We start from the raw sequence: 21,629 nt of genomic DNA, 5'->3' as shown, positions 1-21,629 counted from the left end.
GCTGTGACATTTTTCATGTATTTTATGTAAATATATTCATGAAATATTTGTATGTAAAGGTACAAGTTCATGGTGTATGTTATCAGTTTTATAAGTCATTCTTCTGATACTTGTGAAGCAGGAGATACACAATCACTATATCTGAAATGGATTTAATCTTTTTTCTTATATTTTGAAGTTTCCTAATAGTGCTTTTGCTTTTGAGTGGGCTGAGTGGTAAGGGGAACCAATTTCTATCTAATCAGGACTTTTTCTCCTAGAATGTGTCATTTTATCTGGGAAAGGGCAACAGATGCTTCTCCCCACTGAGGCTTAGGAAAAGCCAGCCATTGTACAGTGGTACGCGTTGAGCCACTGTGGTGGAATCACCATGATAGAGTTTTGATGACGTTGCCCCATGCTGCCAAGATGTGCATGAGGTCACTGTGGATTTTTTTTTTTTTTTTTTTTTTTTGTATCCTACGGAGAGCCTGAATCAAAAGAAGTAGCTCTGTCCTCTCATTTGAGTGTGATTTGTTTAGTTTTTCCATAGGCAATCTTTAAAGAGTATTTCTATTTCTGACTTAAAATAATTTTATGAGCACATGAAAACCAAGTGCCGCCTGAAGAACATGGTTCAGTCATTTCAGTCGGTCACAGGACATGTTTCTAGGCGATAGGATGACAGTGCAAAAGATGTGAGGAGTGTGCTAAGCAAACATTCATGGTTAACACTGCCTTTGATACAGGCTTTTGAAAAATCAGTACGTGTGGGTCAAACAGCATGGAAACTACAAAAAAAGATGGAGTCTTTTATGACACAGTGAGCACACGTAAGCCTTGTCATTGACCTTTTGCCACACATTACTACCCAAATTTTGGTTTCAAGTCACATTATTCTCATGTATATAGTCACCTTCCAAGTCAGAAATTATTTAGAACATATAAAAACTCTAAGCTGCTTCAAGTTTTTTATGAGCCAAAAATGAAACACTATATGCATATCAGTACTTCCATACACACAGAGAGCATATACATGACATATACATATATTACACATACATTGGTGCACTGTAGTATAGCATTTTAGCAGTGCCATATAGTGCAGGACGTGAAAATACATACTTTGTAGCCAAGTAGGCCTGAGTTTGAACCAATTATTAGCTGCCTGATCTTGAACCCATGAGATAATTATATAAACACTGTATCTAATGTCGAGCGAGTGCATGTGAAACCAGTGTTCTCACCATTATCACGACATAGAGGTGGTGCCCCTGCCAGAATTGCAAAAGCAAAGAAACTTGGTTTTATGATGTCTGCAGATTGTCATGCTTATGTGTGAAAATACGAAAAATAATGTTAGAATGTATACGACATCTCATTATCATTTATAAATACTTTGAGAAAATTCACGGAATGAAAAGAGCAGAGGATTGTCCCAAGCACATAAAACCCCACCTCTGCTTTTGCTAGTAAATCCCTCATCACCAATTGTTGAAAAAGGAAGGCTTCTCAGGGGAGAAGATGTGTAGAAGGAATACTTATTTGACCTCAGTGGCCTGTGTTTTGCAACCTCAGGGAGTGCTAGAGATGTCTGGGGATTTGCTGTTTTTGGAAGGGGACAGTCTAGTAATTTGAATCTGGGCACTGGGAGCGCCTGAGTTCTAATATCAGATTGGCTAGTGATTCTACCAGAGGCACTTGACGGGTACTCACATTCTGTGCTTGAGATTCCAGTAAACTGGGAACAGCCATTTCTCTGGCCTTGGATGTCTTCCATCCCAGATCTCGCAATGAGATTTAAGATAAAACTTCTTGGAAGCAGCCCACAGTGTTGAATAAGGTAGAAGGTGTGGAGGGCGCTAAATGTGGTACTTACCTTGGGATTGAGTGGGTGTGAGATACCAGTATCCGGTTCTTTCTGTTTGAAGTAAAGTCGGCACTGGCTTCTCAGGGAAAGTATTTTCTTCATGTTTTGTAGAAGTCAAATAACTAGACATGACATTCAGTGGTCAACAATCTACGTTCCTGAATGTCTGAATGCCTGTAAAGATACAGTTACCCCAATTGGTTTAATATTGTTTCAGTGATAGTTACCCCAATTGGTTTAATATTGTTTCAATGAAGTGACAATTCTAATCCCCCTGGAGGATGGTAACATTTGCTTAGGTTTGACTCCTCCCTCAACCCAGCTCAGCTCTGCCCCCGGACCCTTCATCAGGGTTCTGCTCTGCACAGTTACCTGAAGTACCCAAGAAGCTATATTGAATTATGGATTGGAGGCTTCCCTGATTAAACCTGAACTTCTGTTTTACTGATTCCAACTTCTACAGTGATTCTAGCATAGCTGCAGATTTTCTCTTCAACAATAAACAAAACCTTTTGTTTGACAATCAAAAGTAAGGTTTAGAATGCAAGTAAATTTAAGAGAAGTGGAATGATATTTAAAACCTTTATCAACAACAGGCTTTAGTAAGGAAAAGATGGTGAGAATCCCAAGTCTATAGAAGGAAACACTAAATATTTCCTATAGCTCAAAAGTTTAATCATTCATTCTATGAATGTGGAAAGACTCTTGAGAAATAGCTCATTTATTTTAATACATTCTAGAAAGATGACTTTAATAGCAACGGCTTTCACTTGTTCTGTTTTACAGCTCACAAAGCATTCCACATACAGCATCTTGCTTGATTCTTACAATGATTTCAGGAGCAGGAAAGGGATGGTATTAACCATTTGCACAAAGGAAAACAATCTTACAGTTAACTAAGGTAGTAAACACCAGAGCTGAGACTCACCTGAAACTCCTGTCCAAATCCCAAGCTCTTACCACCCCATCATTTTTAGTTCAGATTAGGAGAGCATTGTCCAAAACAGCCAAAAAGTGCAATCTAAATGTCCATAAACTGATGAATGAATAAATACAATATGGTATACGGCATACCTATACAATGGGATACTATTTAGCAACACGCTACAACATGGATGAATCTGAAAAACATTAGGTTAGGTGAAAGAAGTCAGACACAAAAGAACACTATTGTATGATTCCAAGTGTATACAATGCCCCGACAAAACAAATATATTGAGACAGAAAACAGATCAGTGGTTGCCTGGGGTTGGAGGTGGGAACAAAAGTTGACTGCACATGGGATCTTTGTGGGATACTGGAAATGTTCTAACTGTACAACTTGGTAAATTTACTGAAAACCATCATTGAACTTTATGCTTACAGTGAGTGAATTTTATGGCATATAAAAGAAACTGAATAAACTGCTTTTTAAAAACAGGAGGCGCACATCTCTCCCTGACAGGCGATGCCGTGTTTACAATCTCACTGAGGTAGCTCAGCTAAACAATGGAATCATCTGGCTCAGAGGGAAGCACTTGGTTCTTGTGCTAGCAGCACATGATTTATTAGTTTTGTTCTGCTGATAAGACCATTAAAAGCAGATGACACAGCATTCAAGGGCAGTGCCATGCTTGCTACCTTCCTTCACCAGTCTGACAGGCCCTCAACCCAGGCAAATGCAGCCTTTCTGCCAACCTCTGACATTGCATGCTGATCATAATACGACTTTCCCATCTCTTATTATTGTTGTTGTTGTTGTTGCTACTTATAAAACATATAGAAAAAAAAAAACATATAGAAACATACAGATTGGAGAGCTAAAGATGAAGGTTTCCTATTCTGCTGGGGGCATGAATTGGCCAGGAATCATGCTGCCATTGGACTGGGTCTTTTGTAACACCCTTGAAAACTAGCTCTGATTCTCTGGGGAGCCCCAGCGGAAAGGGGAACAGGGAAAAGGGGCTGTGGCATTTGGCAATGAGAGAAGACAAATTTTCAAAAGGTGGTGAATCTCAAGAACACAGGGCAATCCCTGGAGGTAAAAGTCACTGAGGAACTGTGAGTCTGTGAAAGGACAGTGCCTTTGGGTTTCATGATAAAATTGCAAATGAAACAGCTCAGTAGCCAGATAGCAGCTCTCCAGCATTAACTGTCCTGTTACAGGGTATACCGAGTCCCCATATTCCTGGACTTTCACTCTGAATTTATCATTTAGCCCCTCTTCATAGCAGGATGTCAGCTTTTCTACCCTTTAAGACACCACTACCCTGCAGGACTCAGAGTCCAGGATCAGGATAGTAGGCTTGAACCTGAGCCGGGAGCCATCCCAAGGGAAAGATCCATGTCTTGGGAGCAGGCCCTCCATGCACATCCTTCTTCCTGATATCACAGTGAACAAATCTGTCCAAAACGGTAATGTAAACACTCGAGGTAACAAATAACTAATTGCTGGGATGAATGGGAGCTTCAGACCTTCCAGGACACCCCAGGTTCAAATTCCTTTATCAGAACTTTATATAATATATAGCCAATCTGCTCTTGTTTCACAAGTGGAATTCCATACTCACGATCTGCAGCTTAAAATGAAAGACCTGACAAAGTTCAGCTCCTCATTCCTCACTTGGGAATTTTTTCTGGAAATCAGTTTTTATCTTCATGGTTTTCACATTATCCATGCATCTGTCCATCTGCTTGCATGGGACACATTTTTACATGTCTGAATTAGTTCAACAAACGAAAACTGAACCTCCTCTACATAAGGCAAAGCATCAGATGCTCTATTAAAAATTTCTGTCTTTCATCCCATCTGTCTTTCATTTGGGTACATTTTAAAATGACAAATGAGTAAATCTCAAAATGAGAAGCAGCTTGGACTTCTGGTACATAACCACAATTACCACTCACTGGCTGGGTATGCCTCAAGATCAAGAGATTTTTGGAACTTCTCAGGGCCTCAGAACCCACTTCCACCCTTTGTAAAGTGGTAGTGATAGTATCTATTTCACCAAGAGCTGAATTACACACAGTAAGTGGTAGCTACACACAATGATGACATGGAGATCACAGTAGTACATAAGACTGCCTGGCACATTGTATGTGAAAGCATTCTGCGAACAACAAATGTTATACAGTTGCAAGACAACATTTTTATAAATAGCACTAATAATTTTCAATTTGATTCATGGTTACTACCATAGGCAGGCACAGCTTGGAGATTTGCTTAGCTGCCAGGCCTCAGAGCGAAGACTTGATAAGGGTAGCGCCAGTTCTCATCTGAACACTGTGGCCTGTTTGGTTGTTGTGTGTCCAGAGCCTGACCTTTGCCTGATATTCCCCCAGGAGCTATATGAGACGCTTCTAACACACAGGCGGTAAAGTCGGATGCTCCACTTTCTTAGGGTTCATTACATTAGTTCAGCAGCTTTGTGACAAACTGTCTGCAGGAAATGTTGAGAACCACAATCCTTCTGTGTAAGTGGGAAATATGTTAGATCTCATTCAGAAACGAATCTTGCACCTGTACATTGAAAGGAATTAGATAAGCCTTTAGAAAGGTAGGGGGGAGGCAGGGGTAGAGGAAGGGTAAAAGTGAGGAAACATTTGTTAGCAGTAGATAGATCCTTGACATTTGCAAGAATAAGAGAATATCCAGTTTCCCAATTTTGCAAATGACACTAACACATAGGATTTCCAGGTTTCCTCATCAGCAAATTGAAGACAATTTAAACAAGAAAGGTACTCATGAAATGAGCAAGAATGCCATCATGAAATACAAACACTTCTGTGTCCAGCTGGGCTTGTTCATTGGTTGGAGACCAAACTCAGGAGATGACTGACCATAAAGCAGGAGCTTCTGGGCCCATGTGAGTATTGGGGTTTACAGGAGTAGCAGAGTGCTGTGGGGGCAGGGCAGGGAAGCTGAGAAGCTGGGTTACAATTAGGCCACCCTTCTCTATAAGCATTTTTGGTAAACTGCCTAAGGGACCTCAGAAGAAAGAAGCTTAAATCACCTAAGACCTAGTAGCTTGTCATGATTCTATTATTGTTTTAAATATAGCTTCACTTTGATAACTAATTCTGTAGTTACAGTTTTAAAATATGATTCTTAAAGAGGCTCTTAAAGAGTCTTAACACTATATAATCTTCAAGCTCTATAAGACTCATATCTGCTCCTGCTTATACAGTAATTCATCTGGCTTGTTTTTTTATACATACTTCTCGAACACCTTATAACTATGCTAAGCCTTGGTGACAGTGAATGGGGTAGGCATGGCCTTCAGAAAATGCCTTCAGGGCAAAGACCAATTTGAAAGGAGCCATCCCAAGTGGGATGCCGCATGGAATGCAGTTTGTGGGAACTGGGAAAACTAAACTGGCCTCTGGCATCATCAGAAGCCTCTCCTTGGGAGTGTCAAGTAAGACCAGAGCCTGGTAGAAGAAGTAAAGGCATTCCAGGCACAGCAGGCAGCATGGACAATGCTTGGGGACAATGGAGCAAGTGTGGGTGAGCTCAGAAGCACAATGTGAGTGTTGTAGGAAGTGACTTCAATGGCAAGTTGTGATGTAAGCAGGGCCTGGTCCTGGAGGAGACACAGGGCACATTAAAGATCTCAAGGACAGTGGGAGCCAGTCAAGGATTTTAAGCAGAGAATGACCCAAGGAGATTTGTGTTTTTAAAAAGTTACTCTGGGGGTTCCTGGGTGGCTCAGTGGTTGAGCATCTGCCTTTGGCTCAGGTCATGATCCCAGGGTCCTAGGATCGAGTCCCACATTGGGCACACCACAGGAAGCCTGCTTCTCCCTCTGATGGTCTGTGTGTGTGTGTGTGTGTGTGTGTGTGTGTGTGTGTGTCTCATGAATAAAGAAATAAAATCTAAAAATAAATAAATAAAAAAGTTACTCTGTTAAGAGTAGACTAATCTTGATGAGCACAAAGAGTAATGTTCAGAGTTACTGAATCACTATATTGTACACCTGAAACTAATATAACACTGTAAGTGAACTAAACTGGATTTTTTTTAAAAAATTACTCTATATTGTGAAAAAGGGGAAAATGTCAGTCTTCCAAGAAAATGAGGACAGCAAGACTCAAGTTCAGACAGAGGAGAATAGTCAGAAATGAAGCAGGGGATTCAAGGGTTGTTTAAAGTCCAAGAGTCCAGGCTTGTGATTGAACATACCCATGGTGGCAAGAGAGGGAGCCAAAAGGTAACACACAGGCTCCAGCAATTGAGGGGGTAGGGATGCCACTCGCAGAAATGTGGAGGTCTGCATGTGGGGTAGGGGAAGCCGAAAGAGGGAAATCAAAGTATTAATTTGGGGCAGGTTGAGTGTTAGGTGCAGGCAAGGCATCTAAATGCAGATCGGTTTTAGCTCAATAGAATAACACATCATTGTAAAGCTAGACTTTTCATATCACTGAAACTACTCATATTAAATCTGAGACTGAACAGGGCCTCTTGCAGAATAAAACAAAGGACCTGGAGATATGAGATTTTTCTTAAAAAGGAGATTCATATAATACATTCATTTAACTCTGTTGTGTGGTTATAAATAGAAATACCTATATATTTTGAAATACAAACAATTCCTGAAATTACCAAATTCTTCCTGAAATTTGGAAGGTTTTTTTTAAGATTTTATTTATTTATTTGAGAAAGAGAGAGTGTGGGAGCACCAGCAGGAGGAGGCGCAGAGGGAGAAGTAGAAGCAGACTCCCCTCTGAGCAGGGAGCCCAATGCAGGGCTCAATCCCAGGACCCTGAGATCACGACCTGAGCTGAAGGCACCCAGGCACCCCTGAAACTTGGAGGTTATTAAAACAGAAATAATTGGTAGAGCTTCACAACACTTCCAAACATTGAGAGCCAAAAGCACATAAACCACAGGCAAAGTAATTAATTCTAGCCATGCAGAGTGTTAGGCTGACGTAGTTATTACTCACGAGAGGAGGTAGGAGGTCTCCGATGACTGCCTATAAACACTATTTACTCAAATACCGGGTCTGCCGGCAGGGCGGGTATTACAGAGTTTTGAAGGTGCTGATGAGTTTTACTTCTGTTGAGTTTCCATTAATATTAAGATACTTGCTGGGATTAACTGTGGCCTGTATTGAAGAGGTCCAACTATGGCTAGGGAAACATTGAAGTTTTCCATTTAACAGTAGATGATAACAAAGTCCAAAACTCCTTGACATGGCCTTTGAAGTAAAAAGTGTTCAACATTTATATGCATCTACCATGATGCTGGTGGCTGTTAAAAACAAGAAGAGGAGGAGGAGGAGGAAGGAGGGGCAAGATAGGGGCATTCTATTGGAAATAGTACATGAGCCAGAGTCCGTTTCTGCCCATCCCTATCTCCTCCCCACCCCTATGTGGAATACTGCCCCAGTTTTTATTTTTCTGTTTGCTTTCCTACCCCTGTGCATTTTCTTAGAGGCTATCTCTGCCTGGAAAGCTCTTTATCAGCTTCTGTGCCTTCTCCAACTCCACCCACGTGGCTGCGTTGCTTCTTCATCTGTACTCCATGTCTCTCCTTTTACTGGCACGGTGACTGAGCTGTCACTGCACTGTGTTACTGTCAGCTGTGTGCCTCTCTCCCAGGAGTGTGAACTCCTGAGGGTAGGGACCAGATCAATTTCTATTTTTCTGTGTGTATTCCTAGCTTCCAGCACAGTACCTATCTACACAGCAGGCACTTGGTAATGTGTATTGAATAAACAAACAAACAAACAAACAAACGATAGCATTTTCAAGAGGAAACCAAAAGAGAAAAGATTGAAAGAGGAAACTCTGTTTTCACTAAAAGGAAATTGCCAATATAATGTGAAATCGTGTATATCTGATTGTGAATCGAAAACCATAAAAATAATTCTCCCCAAAATAGGTATTTTTTAAACAAAAGATGCTAATCATCAAAGGGCTTGGATATTATTGACTCTAAAAGCAATTCTACCCCAAAACACAATGTAATCAAGCGGGAAAAAAATCCTGAAATAGAAAATGCTGATGCCTAGAACACATTTGATTGGATTTTTTTTTTCCTCAAGGGAAAAGGTCTTTTTTCCTCAAGGTGGATAAAGTTGCAAAGAAATTTAAATTTCTCATCATACTTAAAGTCTGGCCAGGCCCAGTGGCCATGTTTAATTGCTCAGCAGAGTTTCATCCAATGGATTTCAAGTTTGTAGAGAATACTTAGAGAGGGGTCCAGCGAACTAAGATTACCCATGAGTTGTAATTATGATGGCAATCAGAGTGATTTGTAACATATGTACTAGGATATCTAAGGACCATTGTTCTGAAGGTACTGTCCTTGAGAGGCCATAATTTTTTTTTCCAGTGATGCTGTTACAGGGCAAAACTCTTCCAGATTCATTTCCAAAGTCATGTGTCAGCCATCCAAGATTTGAGAGAAGAAACTCACATAAGACTAAATGTATTCTGGGTTGTTCCAATGAGAACACGAAACTATCTGGGGTGATTTTTCAAGAGATAAGTTTCAACGCAATAGAAAAAAAAATTTTTTTTTTAAAGATTTGACCAATCCAACAATGAAATGGGTATTTCCTAATGTATAATTTTCACTGCAAGTGTTCAAGTAAACCCTCGATAACTACTTAAAGAAGTGATGAAGAGAGGATTAATGTATTTCAAAGCCCCTTTGAAAGCTGAGAACCTGTGATTCCAAGAATATCTGGGTAATTATTTTATAGTCACACTAAATGTATATTACAGTCTGCATGCATCAAGCCAGGTGTGTGCTCAAACATCACCTTGTTACAGAGATCTTTATCTATATGAACTATTACACACACACCCCGTCTCCTTTCTTCTTTCTTTCTCACCTTCTCTCTTTCTCTCTTTCTCCTTCTCTCTATTTCTCTCCATAGAGCTTTGGTCTGATATGTTTTTGTATTTATTTATTTATTTGTATATTGTTTCCCCTGACTAAAGAATGTAAGCTCCACGAAGGAAGGGATTTGGTTTGTTTTCTTCACTGCTCTAACCCCAGCACCTAAACTGGAATCTGTCATAAAGTGTGTGTTTAATATATTATCAAATTAAAATACTACTAAAATGTTACAGAAAAATTACACACGTGAGAGAGATAGTGAGAAGAAGGAAGGAAGAGAGCAAAAGCCATAATTCCACTATTTTGGGGTACATAATTATAGACTCTTTGTAGTTTCTTCTCATCTCTTTGCTTTCAAAGAAGTTTTTATATAGTTGTAATCATCATTCATCGTTTTACCTAAAACATTTTATACAGCTGAAAAATTCTCATCTCATTCACCAAATGTGACTTATAGTGATTTGATGTCATTTCCAAAAGCCAAACCCATTTTCACATTAAAAAAAGATATGTAGGGATCCCTGGGTGGCGCAGCGGTTTAGCGCCTGCCTTTGGCCCAGGGCACGATCCTGGAGACCCGAGATTGAATCCCACATCGGGCTTCCTGCATGGAGCCTGCTTCTCCCTCTGCCTATGTCTCTGCCTCTCTCTCTCTGTGTGACTATCATGAATAAATAAATTTTAAAAATCTTAAAAAAAAAAAAAGATATGTGACCAGTAAGGCTACACAAAAGACATATGCCACAGCCCAAAGAAAACCAACAAACTCATTATTTCTAATTTCATAATCATCTCATCAGTATCATTGAAAAGAGTCATAGTTATTTTTGGAGGCAGAATAGCATCATGAGCTAAGATCATCATAGCCAAAACACTCTAGAAAAAAAAAAAAAAAGAAGAAGTTGGAGGACTTATACCTCCTGATTTCAACATGGACTACAAAGCTATAGCAATTAAGACAATGTGGTATCAGCATAAAAAATAAACACATAGATCCACAGAACAGAAGTGACTCTCCTGAAACAAGCCCTTACATTATGGCCAATTAATTTTCCACAAAGGCAGCCACGCACTTCAGTAGGGGAAAGTATAGCCTTTTTCCCAAAGAGATGCTAAGCCAATTGGATGCCTGTATGCAAAAAGATGAATTTAGGCCCCTACGTTACACATATGCAAATATAAGGTGATATGGGTAACAGACTTAATTATGAACACCTAAAACTGTAGAACTCTCAGAAGGAAAACATAGGAATGACTTGAATTAGGAAAATATGTCTTAGCTGTAACACCAAGAATTCAAGTGGTAAATGAAGAAAATTGATAAATTGGACTTCATCAAAATTAAAAACATTCACTCTTCAAAAGACACCAGTAGACAACTCAAAATTGCAGAATGGAAGAAAATACCTATAAAGCATATACTTGCTACAGTCCAGAATATATTCTAGAACTCTTACAGGCCAATAAGAAGAAGATGATTGAATTTAAAATGAGTGTAAGATTTGTTCCAAAAAATTTTTATCAAAGGAGAGACGGACACATGAAATGATGCCCAACATCACTAGTTATGGGAGGAATGAAAATTAAAACTGCAGTGAGATATATTTCACACCCACTAAAATTAGGCTATAATCAGAAAGACGGGCAGGAACAAATTAGGATTTGGACAGCCCGGAACTGATGTCATTGCTGATAGGAACGTAAATGGGACAGCCATTTTGGAAAACAGTTTGGCAACTTCTTGAAGAGTTAGATTTAAATGTGCCCTTTAACGAAGCAGTTCCTCCATTATGTAGCTACCCAAGAGAAATGAAAACATACGGCTACACAAAGACTTGCATGTAAATGTTCACAGCATTATCTGTAACAACCCAAACCTGGAAACAACCCCAATATTCACCAACTCCTGAATGTAATAAACAAAATAATGGTATATTGCACATGTTAATAAGTGTATACTTTTATGCACACATATCCGAACAGCTCTTTATCTATCTGTATGCTAAGATGATATATGGATGAAAACCTGTAAATCATTTATATATTTTTCACACTCAAAAGAATACAGACATATATATAATCGCATGTTAGAATCTCTTCAGTTTTCAGCCCAGATACAAATCTGGGTTCAAATTCTAGTTCCACCACTTTTTTAGCTCTGTGGTCGTGGGCTAGTTACTTAAGCTCTCTGCGTCTGTACTAATAAAATAAGGATGATGATATACACCTTACAGGACTGTGGCATTAAATGCAATAAAATATATAAAATGCTTAGCACTAATAAGCCATACCCAGTATTATTATTTGTCTTTTTGGAGTTTTATTTTCAAATCTAATTGTTTACTAATACCCTCAGCTGAGGAGAAGGAAGCCATTTCATGAGTGGAGAAAGCCACTTCTGTACGTCTAGCTGTCTGACTTCAAAGTTTTCACTTAAACTCTCAGAGCTTCAGTTTCCAAAATCTGTAAAGGAGGACAATCACCTCGCAGGACTTGATATGATTGGTGCCTTGTAAACTGCAAAATACAATAAAAGTTTAAAGGTGCTGTATTATTACAGCCTTCTGCTACCATCACTGCCACCCACAGTATGTTTCTGGAAGAACCCGAATAACCACTCATAACAGAGTGATGTATAGTCATTTCTCAACCTCTGAGACTATAATCAAAGGATCTTTTCATGGCCCTGGTGGTGGTAGTGAGTCCTTTTCAAAATAAGTCTTATGCCCCTGTTGTTTGGATACAAAGTGAGGACTGTGTTACTCCCTATCTGAAGCACTCTCTGCCTGTCCTCATGAGCTATCGGGCTCAGCTAAATATGTCCCTCGCCAGTATGTTAATAATCCCCACTGGTTCTGAGACCTCCATCCACCGCCGATGTGACATTCTTTGTGTTCAAATGTCTAGCTGACGTCTGCTGCTTAAAACAGCCCATGCTTTCACCCCCTCTCTGCATTGTCACGGCCCTGTCTCACCGCTCTTAAAAGGCCACTCCTGGCTCCAGTTGCCGACCAGCCTGCCCACTTGCCTCCCGGCCTGCCTGCCGGCTGCCTCGGATGCCTGCCTCTTCCAGTTCCGTGGGGGTCTAACAAGGCAGGACCATGTCTACCTTTGGCTACAGGAGAGGACTTAGCAAATATGAATCCATCGACGAGGATGAACTTCTGGCTTCCCTGTCAGCTGAGGAGCTGAAGGAGCTAGAGAGGGAGCTGGAAGACATTGAACCCGATCACAGCCTGCCCGTGGGGCTAAGGCAAAAGAGTCTGACCGAGAAAACCCCCACGGGGACGTTCAGCAGAGAGGCACTGATGGCCTATTGGGAAAAGGAGTCCCAAAAACTCCTGGAGAAGGAGAGGCTGGGGGAGTGTGGAAAGGTAGGCTCTCGGGTTTTTCCTTAGCGGCTCCCACCCTCGGCCCCCCACCCCCAACCCAGGAACCTGTTTTCCCTAATGTTACAGCCTGCTTCACTTGCCTTTTCTCATAACCCATTTGCACCTGCTACTGAAAGATTCCTCAGGACCCCCCCCACCCCCACCCCGGTGGATCAAAGTATGTAAAACTCTTAGCTGGGATCCTTTGAGTGACTTTAATCAATCAGGATGGAAAATAATCCACAAGCAAGACATGGGTTTAGATATATTGCCAAACATAAGTCTAATTTAGGCTGTAAGTTGCTAATGCGGCATAGTATCTGTGACTGTATATATATAGAGAGAGAGAGAAAGACAGAGGGAGAGAGAGAGAAAGACATATGTATACATATATGTGTGTAAAGACAGAAGTGAGTATACTCTGGTTGCTTTGACTGTGAGGGTGGCTACAGTAAAAATAATTCTTTGACTTCCAACACCAAGAAGTGAGCGGAGGTGGAAAGGACATGGCAATGAGAGCTGGTTGTTAGGCCTTGAACAGGGAGTCATCTCTGCAGAGTTCTCTTTTCCATCCATCCATCGAGGGAGTTGAATCCAGGATTTCTTTTGTAAATCAAGAACCCCTTTGAGATTTTGATAAGTTAGGGGCCTTCTCCTTAAGAACGGTGTGCTTGTGCATACATACACAAACTTTTACATGGAATTTCAAAATGGCAACACACATCCTGACGCCCACCTGAGGACCCATGTTAGGCACACCTGGTAGGTGACCGCTAAGATTCGTTTCTACTTTATAATGGTGACTCTGAGACCAGGAAATATTCTTCTACTAAAGCTCGGGTCTGTTAAGTTTTGTTTTCTGCCCAGGAAACAGTTCCTTTGAATTTTAGGTTACTTAAAGTTACTTTGATTTTGCCTAATAAGTCATTATCAGAAGAAAGTTCAAAAGACTATGTTCTGGGAAAATAGTAATGGCAATAACAATGTTAATACTGTGTAATAAAGTCCTGAGTTTGTGTGAGAACACAGGTCAGGAGCAACGGGTTAAAACCTCTGGGCTCCACTAGAATCATCTAAAATCAAAATGGCCCGAAGCCAATGGCAAGATTTCCACAGTACTAATCTAGGCACTGTTAGATGATCTTGATGATAGGGTGTGTGGGCCACATTTGTAGCAAGATATGTGTGAGCCTTGTTCATGTCAATCACCACGGGAAGGGCCACTGGGATCAGGCCAGGGTCTGCCAAGGCCACGGTGGCTGTCTACACTGTGGGCAGAAGGGGGTGGGGGGGAGGCCGGAATTGGGCTGGTCAGTTCCTCCACAACCATGATTCTTAGAGGTCTTTTTTTTTTTTCCTGATGTGACAATATGTGTCAAAAGTCTGACAAAATATGTAAAATATAACATTTTTGTTATGGTCCTTAAAGAATTTCCTTGATAAAAAGATGAAAATTGCCACAGAATATTCAGGGAGACTGCTATCGTAGCAGTAACCCAGCAAAGGCATTTTCATGTCTTAGTGTCTTGAGATCAGTGGGAGATCAAGGGCAAAGCTTGTTGTCAGTTATGACGGGACGCATCCTGATCCTGCCAAAGGTTTTGCTGATCCCTGCCAATGTCTTATCAGCTCAATTAAAGAGGCTGTGTGTTGATGAACTTTGATTCCTTTCTCCTGAGTTAACTTTTCTCCCACTGCACTCTCCCAGCTGGCCAGCTGTCTCTGTAGTCACAAGGAGTGCTGAGCAGAAGCCTGGGGATAGAGGGTGTAAACTCATCCCCACCACAGGACAAAGCTCAAGGCAGCTGGCGGGTGGGTGGGGGCTGGAGTGGCCATATAAGGGAAGAGCAGTGCAGAACGGACCAGGAGAAGGAAATGAGGGTCTTTGTTATAAGGCTATTGGCTCTGTAAAGACTTAACAAAAATCATGTTCAGTGCCTATTGAATGACGGACTGTGCCGCTGTGGGTCCACACAGATTATGCTCCCTTAAGCTCCAAGGGGCCTTGGAGACCAGAGGGTCTGGCTCCCCTAACTTGAGTATCTGCTGGGTGACAGGCAGAGAGGCCAGTGAGTTCACTCACAAGATTACAGGGAATTGTCACCTTCTGCACATGAGAACTGAGATGAGGGGAGGTTAAGAAATTGAGTTGAAGTGAACAGCTTATAAGGAGAGCAGACATTCAAAGGAACGTCTGCTGGTGCCGAGATTGCCATTCTCAAAATGTGGGTGCCCAACCCTTCAGCATCACCTGGGAATTTCTCAGAAGTACTCATTCTCGGGCTCCCCCAGGCCTCCGGGGAGTGGCGCCCAGCATTCTGTGGTCTCACGAGCCCCCAGGGGTGATTATGACACACACTACAGTTAAGGACCACGCAACTGTACCATGGCTTCTCTGAGACTTCTCAGAGCTTTACCGACTTGACTACACAGTCAACCAGCTCTTCCAGGGTAGACTCAGAACCAGAACTAAAAATCAAGCACTCTCCCCTCCTTGTTTATGTGATGATGCCAGGGAGGTGATCAGGAGACACGGTTGGCCACCCCTTCTTGTTGCCTTATATATTCCCTAAGAGTGTCAACATTTGCCTTCTCTATACTCACCCCTCAGGCCGCACCCCATCCCCGCCCTCCCACCCCCATTCTGACAAGGATCAAGGTTAACTCCAGAGCAGTGGCAGATAGCAGACCTGAAACAGTACAGTCAGTCCAAATGCCAGATAATACAGGAAGTAGGCAAAGCCTGCTTTTTCACATCCTCTTATTTCCCTCTCTAGATATTCCGGTATCCTCCTAGATGTTCCCCACCTGGGGCAGCTAGCCATCCCAGATTGTCTGGGACTATTCAGGCTTAAGAACTACAAATCCTGCACCCTGGGAAACCCCACAGTCCCAGGCAAGCCAGCACAGTCACCCACCTAGCCCTGGCCTTGTCCTGACTCTCAGTGGCTGGTAGCCAATGTCCATTTAGATACATTCAGTCAACAAATATTTATAGAACCCCTACCACATGTTCAACACTGTGCTAGGTGAACAAACCAGACACGATCCTTGTCCTCACCCAAATAACAATCTTTTGGGAAAATGACAAACAAGTAATTAAAATAGGTACCTATTTAGTGGGGGAAGTAGAATGCCACATATGACGAAGAATATGAAGAGATAATGTGAGGAGGTGTCAAAGAAGGCTTTCTGGAAAAAGTGTCATTTGGATGTTACATGACAACTCATCGCTGGATAACAGTCGCAGATAGTCTCTCTCCAACACGTTTTGAGGGAAAGACATCTCTTGAAACCGGAGCCCAAAGGTCTTTTAAAAAGCAAAGGGGATAAAATTTAATAGTGGCATGAAAGGCAATATGTCTTAGATTTTGAGACAGGTAGGTCTCTTTTCTCCAAATATTGAAACAGCTAGAACTTCACACAAACACAGCATGCACGCACTATCCCCCTTCCTCCTGCTCCTGAAGAAGTGAGTAAACAGAGACCAGCCAACCATCCCAGGAGCGGCTGACCCCTGCCCCAGGCCATCACTTGGTGCCTGCCACTCCAAACAAGTGGATAACTGGAGGCTGTTTTGTGGTAGCAACTGGGCAAACAAACCTGGAGACACAGTACAGTGTTTTCCAAAGCTCATTCCACATCTCTCAGGCAGCAGAAGCCCTGGGGCTTTTTTAAAAAAAAAAAAAGTTGCCAATGTAGAGGGAATGACCTAGGCTTTGGGGAAAAGGGAAGGATTGAGGCTTTAGAGGAGATAAAAGAAAGGACTAAATAGATGGCATTAGGGGAAATTCGACTCTATCAGCAATTTCCAGAATTCTTTTTTTATCAGAAAAGATAGTGAAAGAAAGAAAGAAAGAAAGAAAGAAAAGAGAAAGAAAGAAAAAGAAAGAAAGAAAGAAAGAAAAAAAAAAGAAAGAAAGAAAGAAAGGGTCACTCGGCATCTTAGTACAAAGTCTCATAAGCAGGAAAAAAGACAGAATTAAGGCTGTGTATGCCCGAAAGTCTTTCATAATTGATACATGGTAAATAATTGAAGACCATCAGGCCGGGGCAATGGCTTGCCTCAAGATTTCCTACTGGTCTCTGCTGTTTCATGCTATGGTTAGAATCTGGCTAGTGCCAGGGGCGATTATCTTTCCCACCCCGTGTCTCCTGCAGCCCGTCTCATTTAACCCTGCGCTAGCTAGCGTGAGATCTCGAGTCAATGTGCAGCAAAGGGTGACCTGAATGTTTTTCTGCAGAGCTAGGTTGTGACCTGCTGCTGCCATGAGCAAATGGCCCCCTGCCCCCTGGGCTTCCCTTGCCACAGCAGCAACACACACAGCGCAGCTCTCAGCTGGTGGTGGTGGGGGGGGGGGGGTGTCTCTGAGACCCTGAGCCAGGCTCTACCCCAGAGGCACATTAATGTTGGAGAAACGAAGGACGCCCACACTAGCCATCGACCAAGGGCACAGAGCACTGGGCGACTGTCCCAGCTGCTACAGGAGGCAAATTTGAGGCAGAATTTCTGAACTTTAAAAAAGGGAATCCATTTCCATGTTGTGTATTTTTATTGCCATTTGTTCATTAGAGACGGAGAGCTAAGGAAGGACAGAGGAGGGATTCCAGAAGGGAGGGCTGGATTTGCTCAATTCTAAGCAGACAGGGAGTCAGGGAGTCCTGAACAAGTGGTTAAGGGAATGGAAAATGGACCGAGGGTGTTCCAAAGCCGAAGTTCCCACTCGTTTGTTCAAATTGGCAAAAACGATTGCAAATGTTAACATAATACGCAGAATTCTGGATATTTATTCCTCAGGAAAGAAAAATGTTTGCCTGCAAACAACCGTTGAAAGTTCTGCAGTGAACGGTTTACCCTGCTGGCCCCGACCGGGGAGCTCAGAGGCGAGGGCCCAACCTTTGCCTCACCTGCTTTTGTATTATTTGCCACGCGTCGTTTCCCTTTTATATTTTCCAGGGATACAATCGGCGTAGAAACACTGTTTGGGTTGTAGATGTGAAAGGCAGTGATTTCACATGTCGCAAAAATCATGCGTTACTTTTGTAAGTCTAAAAACCTGGTGCTTAGAAATGACCGAGTTGACGCTGTCGTGCTCTCCAGGTGGCCGAGGAAGAGGACAAAGATGAGAGCGACGAGGAGCTGATGTTCACGGAGACGAACAGCGAGGTTTCCGAGGAGGTGTACACCGAGGAGGAGGAGGACGAGGAGGACGAGGAGGACGCGGAGCGCGAGGAGCGCGAGGAGGGGGGGGAGCAGGGAACAGCGGCAAAGGAGAAAAGCATCAACGGAACAGCCAGGCCCGGAAGCGGAAGCGGAAGCGGAAGCGGAAGCGGCGGTTCTGACGACGCCAGGCCCCCGGCGTTTCGGAGCCAAGTAGAGAACGTCCATGTGACCAACGGCCACGGTGGAGGGAACGCAGAGCCCCCGGCGGCCGCTCACCCCTGCGGGAACCCCACGGCGATCGAGGAGACCCTGGAGAAGATCAGGAACAACGACCCGGACACCACGGAGGTCAACCTGAACAACATCGAGAACATCTCGCCGCAGACCCTCGCCCGCTTCGCCGCCGCGCTCGCGGCCAACACGGCGGTGAGGACCTTCAGCCTCGCCAACACGCGCGCCGACGACAGCGCCGCCGCCGCCATCGCCGACATGCTCCGGGTCAACCGGCACATCACCAGCGTCAACGTGGAGTCCAACTTCCTCACGGGCAAGGGCGTCCTGGCCCTCATGAGGGCCCTGCAGCACAACACGGTGCTCACCGAGCTGCGCTTCCACAACCAGCGCCACATCATGGGCAGCCAGGTGGAGATGGAGATCGTCAAGCTGCTCAGGGACAACACCACGCTGCTGAGGCTGGGCTACCACTTCGAGCTCCCGGGACCAAGAATGAGCATGACGAGCCTCCTCACGAGAAACATGGATAAACAGAGGCAGAAACGGAGGCAGGAGCAAAAACAGCAAGAGGGCTGCGACGGGGGAGCCAACCTGAGGACCAAAGTCTGGCAAAGGGGAACCCCTGGCTCTTCGCCCTATGCGTCTCCCAGGGACTCTCCCTGGTCGTCCCCCAAACTCCCCGCGAAAGGCCACTCGGCGGCGGCGGCGAGGCGGCCTGCGTCCCCCGCGGCGCCCCCCGCGCCCCCGCCGCCCCCGCCCCCGCCGCCCCCGCAGAAGCTGCCGCCGCCCCCGCCCCCGCCGCCGCCCCCGCCGCCCCCGCCGCCCCCGGAGAAGAAACTGATCACGCGAAACATCGCAGAAGTCATCCGACAACAGGAGAGCGCCCAGCGGGCGTTACAGAATGGACAGAAAAAGAAAAAAGGGAAGAAGGTTAAGAAGCAACCAAACAATATCCTAAAGGAGATCAAAAATTCCCTGAGGTCAGTGCAAGAAAAGAAAGCGGAAGAGAGTTCCCGCCCTTCTACGCCCCTGAGGTCAGCTCACGAGAACCTCATGGAAGCTATTCGGGGAAGCAGCATCAAGCAGTTGAGGCGGGTAAGTCAGCCCCAGGGCAGCTTAGGGGCGCACGTGCAGTAAGTGACTGAGCCCCCGTGGCTCGAGGGCATGGGGGGGGGGGGGCTCTAGAAATGTTGAGGATGAATGTTTAAGATATTTTGGTATGCAGGAGCAAGCCTCCAGGCCTGGAGCGCGAGGAGCAGGTCAGCAGGGAGCACGTTTCCAACGTCTGAGAAGGGCGCCTGGGCCACCTTCTCAGCACCTCGGTTCTGGAAGGGCCAGGCCGATTTTAAGACACTCCGGCATGTAAACATCCTGATTTCCTTAATAAGAAAATTGGGGAATAGGATTTACATTCCGAAACGGAGTCATCACTTGGCAAAAATTTTACCGCAGAAGTTGCAAGTGATTTACAACCTCATTTATTTTTTTTAAAGATTTTATTTATTTATTCATGATAGACATAGAGAGAGAGAGGCAGAGACACAAGCAGGCTCCACGCAGGCAGGCGCCAAACCGCTGAGCCACCCAGGGGTCCCTACAACCTCTTTATGTTACACAGTCTGAGTATCGAGTATCACACGGCAGTGACCGGTCTATCCGATCCGAGTTTGTTTCAGAGGACCCTGCTAGAGACATGCCCTACAGATATTTTTCACTTTCTCATTTGTGTTGTTTTATTGAAAGAAAATCCCTTATTTTTATAGGTGGAAGTTCCAGAAGCTCTGCGATAAAAACATGATCTTTAAAAGAGGATGAAGAACCATTCGGTGGTATTAAATAAGATGCATTGTGAGATGTTTCTATGATCCCTTCTTCAATTTGAAATGTTTCCTGACTTTAATAATAGCCTTACCTGTTAATCCCAAAAAAGAATTTTAAGAAACAATCGGCATGTTTCTTCTGTAAATATGAAAATAAACTACTTTTTTTTTATGTTATGAGATTTGTGTTGGCAAAAAGCGGTTTATTTAAAGATGCGCTTATATCTCTGGATATGTTGATAACTCCGAGCTGTAATGAGTTAATGAAATGTGCTGTTATTTTTGTAATCCCAATAAATTTGGATTGGAGTTTTTTGGGTTTTTTTTTTTTAAGAACAAACCAGTTTTTGTGTGTGTGAGTTGATACATCCGTCAGGTATGTATGTAACATTGCCAAATATTAAAACTATTACATTCTCACCCTAAAAGGGTTTGGGTCCTTAGCATTTTCCTTTCTTCGTTGTTTTCATGTCTAAGAAAATTCGATCAGAGCTCTTTCTAAAAAGTCTGAAATAAAAATTTTCCTAAAAGTCTTCTTGGCAGTGAGGTAAGAGCTCTAGAAGACCCCAAAGTGGCCGCTATCATCGTGGATACATTGATACTAGCCCCAGGGTGTCAGCTGACACCCCCACATTCCCCGAAAGGCTGATTTGTACCCAGGAGTCAACTGAATATTTACAACTATTTCTGGAAGAAAAAATAAATAAAGGAAAGCTTCTTGGTAGAGGAAATAGTGTTCGGGGAATTCCTAGAACATAAGCCCTGAATTCAGAGCTATCTTGTGGCTGGTACTAAAGGCTCACTGCGCAAGTCTCCCTTTGAACTCTCCTCAGTCCGGTGGGCCTCCGCCGTCTTCTGCCCTACACAGGTGGTGACGCGGACATCCTTGACACACATCCCAGGACAAAGGCACATGCGTTTCTAATCCCCAAATATCATTGGATTCCCACCACCTCTCTCTCACTCAAGGAAGGTCTGAATTCAAATAAGGCCCCAGATTACCCTCATCGCACCCCCGTGCTCCACTCCAGTTTATGAAAGCTATAAATCTCTTCCAAAGTCCTTTGTATTAACTAAGATTAGCAATGTTTCCCCTGTGTCCTGCAGAGTCAAACAGTGCTCCTGGCAAAGCTCTCTGGGCCACCCATTCAATAATTGTTTGTTCTACTTACAAAGCTTTGGATTATCTCCAATCAAGAGGATTGTATGTCACTAGGAAATTTGTCCAAAAGTTCTTGGCTTTGTTTCTTTTAGTCTGTTTCTATCATTCTGCCATTCTCTTACTCTGTGAGCACCACCTATGTGATGTCTTACGGAGGGTGCCAGAGGCCTGTGAGCTGAGTCAGGACTCTGGCTCCAT

General features: G+C 43.4%; 1 protein-coding gene across 1 annotated transcript; it reads left to right on the top strand.

Moving 5' to 3' along the window:
* Positions 1–12,667: 12,667 nt before the first annotated feature.
* Positions 12,668–20,583, top strand: LMOD2 (leiomodin 2). The gene is made up of 3 exons (XM_026018690.2): positions 12,668–13,054; positions 18,153–19,544; positions 20,213–20,583. The coding sequence occupies exons 1-3, from the start codon at positions 12,782–12,784 to the stop codon at positions 20,237–20,239; spliced, it is 1,692 nt and encodes a 563-aa protein (XP_025874475.2). The 5' UTR covers positions 12,668–12,781; the 3' UTR covers positions 20,240–20,583.
* Positions 20,584–21,629: the final 1,046 nt, after the last annotated feature.

Source organism: Vulpes vulpes, chromosome 7, assembly GCF_048418805.1.
Source record: "Vulpes vulpes isolate BD-2025 chromosome 7, VulVul3, whole genome shotgun sequence".
In the NCBI taxonomy this organism is placed as follows: Eukaryota; Metazoa; Chordata; class Mammalia; order Carnivora; family Canidae; genus Vulpes; species Vulpes vulpes.
Note: the sequence above shows the minus strand (reverse complement) of the source record. Positions and strands in the feature narration are given on the sequence as shown.

Excerpts from the sequence above, each read along its gene's own strand:
- LMOD2 (XM_026018690.2), top strand. The coding sequence starts at position 12,782 with ATGTCTACCTTTGGCTACAGGAGAGGACTTAGCAAATATGAATCCATC. Across the intron at positions 13,055-18,152 it reads GGCTGGGGGAGTGTGGAAAG|GTGGCCGAGGAAGAGGACAA; the intron begins GTAGGCTCTCGG and ends CGTGCTCTCCAG. Across the intron at positions 19,545-20,212 it reads GCATCAAGCAGTTGAGGCGG|GTGGAAGTTCCAGAAGCTCT; the intron begins GTAAGTCAGCCC and ends TTATTTTTATAG.